We start from the raw sequence: 1,787 nt of genomic DNA on the forward strand, positions 1-1,787 counted from the left end.
ATGTAATTTTTTCAATGATGTTGCTGATAGTGTATATTAGATTTATAATGATTTAAATGTTTTACTAGATGACATTTTTTAAACTCGTGTTTTTATCCAAATATCCAAGAAAAATTGACATATATCTTTTTAATATTTTCTGACAAGTAGTAAATACTCAATCAAAAGTCATTGGTTGATTTTGGGTTTATAATAGAGAATAAAGAATATTAACATTTCAAAGTGACATTGAAGTGTAGAATATTAAATGTTAGCTACAGAAGGGAAGACTAAACAAAATTATAAAACTATGTAGTGACTATACAATTTTGAGTGATGTAGGATATACTTTAATGAACATCCTCTGTCCTTCTTCCAATTTTATTTTTCTAAGGCAGAAACAAAGGCCTATGGAAAGAAGATAATGTGTTGGTCCTGAATTCAATATTTCCATAGTCAGAAGAAACTGACAAAATGGAAAGAAGCAATTTTACATTTCTGGTGGAATTCATTCTCCTGGGATTTTCTGACCTTCCTAAACTCCAAAGTCTTATATTTGGAATTTTATTAGTCACCTATATGAGTATACTTATAGGAAATGGACTTCTCATTGTCATAACTAAGATAAATCCTACTCTTCAAACTCCCATGTACTTTTTCCTTGCAAACTTTTCCTTCTTGGAAATATGTTACACATCAGTCACTCTCCCTAGAATGCTAAGAGATATTTGGACTCAGAAGGGAAACATCCCATTCCTGTCTTGTGCTATACAAGCTTGCTCCCTTTATATTCTAGGAGTAGCAGAGTGCTTACTCCTTGTTGCAATGGCTTATGACAGATATGTAGCCATCTGTAAGCCTCTTTACTATCCTGTCATCATGAATCACAAGGTGTGTATCCAATTGGTGATCGCCTCCTGGTTCACTGGGATGCCAGCCCAGATAGGTGTCACATACCAGATTTTCTCTCTGAACTTTTGTGGTTCTAACAAACTTAATCATATTTTCTGTGATGCTTCACCACTACTAGAAGTTGCATGTGGGGACACATATCAGAAAGAGCTCTCTGTCCACATTAGTGCTCTCTTTTTTGTCATGATTCCCTTTCTGTTGATACTCATATCCTATGTCAAAATTATTGCCACCATCCTGAAGCTTCCATCAACCTCAGGGAAATCTAAAGCCTTCTCTACTTGCTCTTCTCACCTCATGGTTGTAGGTTTATTCTATGGGTCTGTTTGTATTGTGTATTTGCGACCCAAATCCAAAAATTCAGGTAAATCAGACAAATTCTATTCCCTTTTCTATACTATTGTGACACCAGTGTTAAACCCCATGATATATAGCCTGAGGAATAAGGATGTAATTAATGCATTGAAAAACATCATTCCAAAATGATGTTATTTATAAATCAAATGTTCATAACTAAAAAAAAATCCTATCTATTTGTCCCATGGGTCATAAGAAATAGCTTTTTCTTCTTTCATAAGATATTTGCACATAATTAAAAAATAGAAGAAATTATATTTGAAGATATCCACACATGCTTACAATTTCTAGTTTATTTTATTAGACTTGTACTAGGTTGATGAAACTGTCCTTTATCTCACATGATGACTATTCTCAACAGAAACATTGAGTGCAGTCTTACTTTATTTTGTCTTATTGTCCTAATTTTTTTCAAAATTATACTTTTACTCACAATTTACTTGTTTAAATTTAACCATGTATGTATGTGTGCATGGCCAATTCAAGTCACATTTCAAATGCTTACTATGTGCCAAGGATGATGCTGACTGCTTGGGACA

At 33.2% G+C, this 1,787-nt stretch overlaps 1 protein-coding gene across 1 annotated transcript; it reads left to right on the forward strand.

The window, feature by feature from the left end:
• Nucleotides 1–411: 411 nt before the first annotated feature.
• LOC141547071 (olfactory receptor 10AG1-like) lies at nucleotides 412–1,377 on the forward strand. Its single transcript, XM_074275407.1, has one exon. The coding sequence runs from the start codon at nucleotides 454–456 to the stop codon at nucleotides 1,375–1,377; it is 924 nt and encodes a 307-aa protein (XP_074131508.1). The 5' UTR covers nucleotides 412–453.
• The last annotated feature ends 410 nt before the right edge of the window (nucleotides 1,378–1,787 follow it).

This window comes from Sminthopsis crassicaudata, chromosome 6 (genome assembly GCF_048593235.1).
Source record: "Sminthopsis crassicaudata isolate SCR6 chromosome 6, ASM4859323v1, whole genome shotgun sequence".
Classification (NCBI taxonomy): Eukaryota; Metazoa; Chordata; class Mammalia; order Dasyuromorphia; family Dasyuridae; genus Sminthopsis; species Sminthopsis crassicaudata.

Excerpts from the sequence above, each read along its gene's own strand:
- LOC141547071 (XM_074275407.1), top strand. The coding sequence starts at position 454 with ATGGAAAGAAGCAATTTTACATTTCTGGTGGAATTCATTCTCCTGGGA.